Source organism: Fonticula alba, assembly GCF_000388065.1.
Source record: "Fonticula alba strain ATCC 38817 unplaced genomic scaffold supercont2.19, whole genome shotgun sequence".
Lineage (NCBI taxonomy): Eukaryota > Rotosphaerida > Fonticulaceae > Fonticula > Fonticula alba.
The window spans coordinates 7489-7915 of NW_009242989.1; the positions used below are offsets into that span (position 1 = coordinate 7489).

Consider the following 427-nt stretch of genomic DNA (forward strand, 5'->3'; position numbering starts at 1 on the left):
CCAGGAGGCAGGGTTCAGCCCTGTGCCAACGTACACCACGACCCTGGCAGGGCACCGCAAGAATCCCGCGCCAGCACGCAATTCCCAGCATCGGGCAGCAAGGGCCCCCCGGCGCGCGCCGCACGTCTGGTCTGCATTTTCAGATGCGCAACTTCGCCCGCGTGGGAAGCCCTCCCCAGCCGGCCCGGGGGGGGGGACAGACATTCCTGTCGGGCGCATTCCGGCTGCCCATCCCCCGAGGGCTCAGGCGGGGCCGGGCGGCACGGTATCCCCAGCGGGATCTGCTGACCCCCGGGCTTCCGGCGGCATGTGACCCTCGGAGGCTCCGCCCCCAGCCCTGCCGAGCAGGGGGGGGGGACGCGGCGGCCGAGCGGCTTGCGCCCGCCGGGCGGCGGACCATCCGGCCGCAGGGGTGCCCCCCCCCCCC

General features: G+C 75.2%; 1 protein-coding gene across 1 annotated transcript in view; it reads right to left on the minus strand.

Annotated features, from left to right (window-relative positions):
• Positions 1–243: 243 nt before the first annotated feature.
• H696_06116 (hypothetical protein) overlaps positions 244–427 on the minus strand; it is a gene marked incomplete at its 3' end in the record, with an annotated part of 9680 nt that continues 9496 nt past the window's right edge. Inside the window, exon 5 of the mRNA XM_009499876.1 lies at positions 244–337. Coding sequence (XP_009498151.1) covers positions 244–337 — 94 coding nt within the window. The remainder of the gene's footprint in view (positions 338–427) is intronic.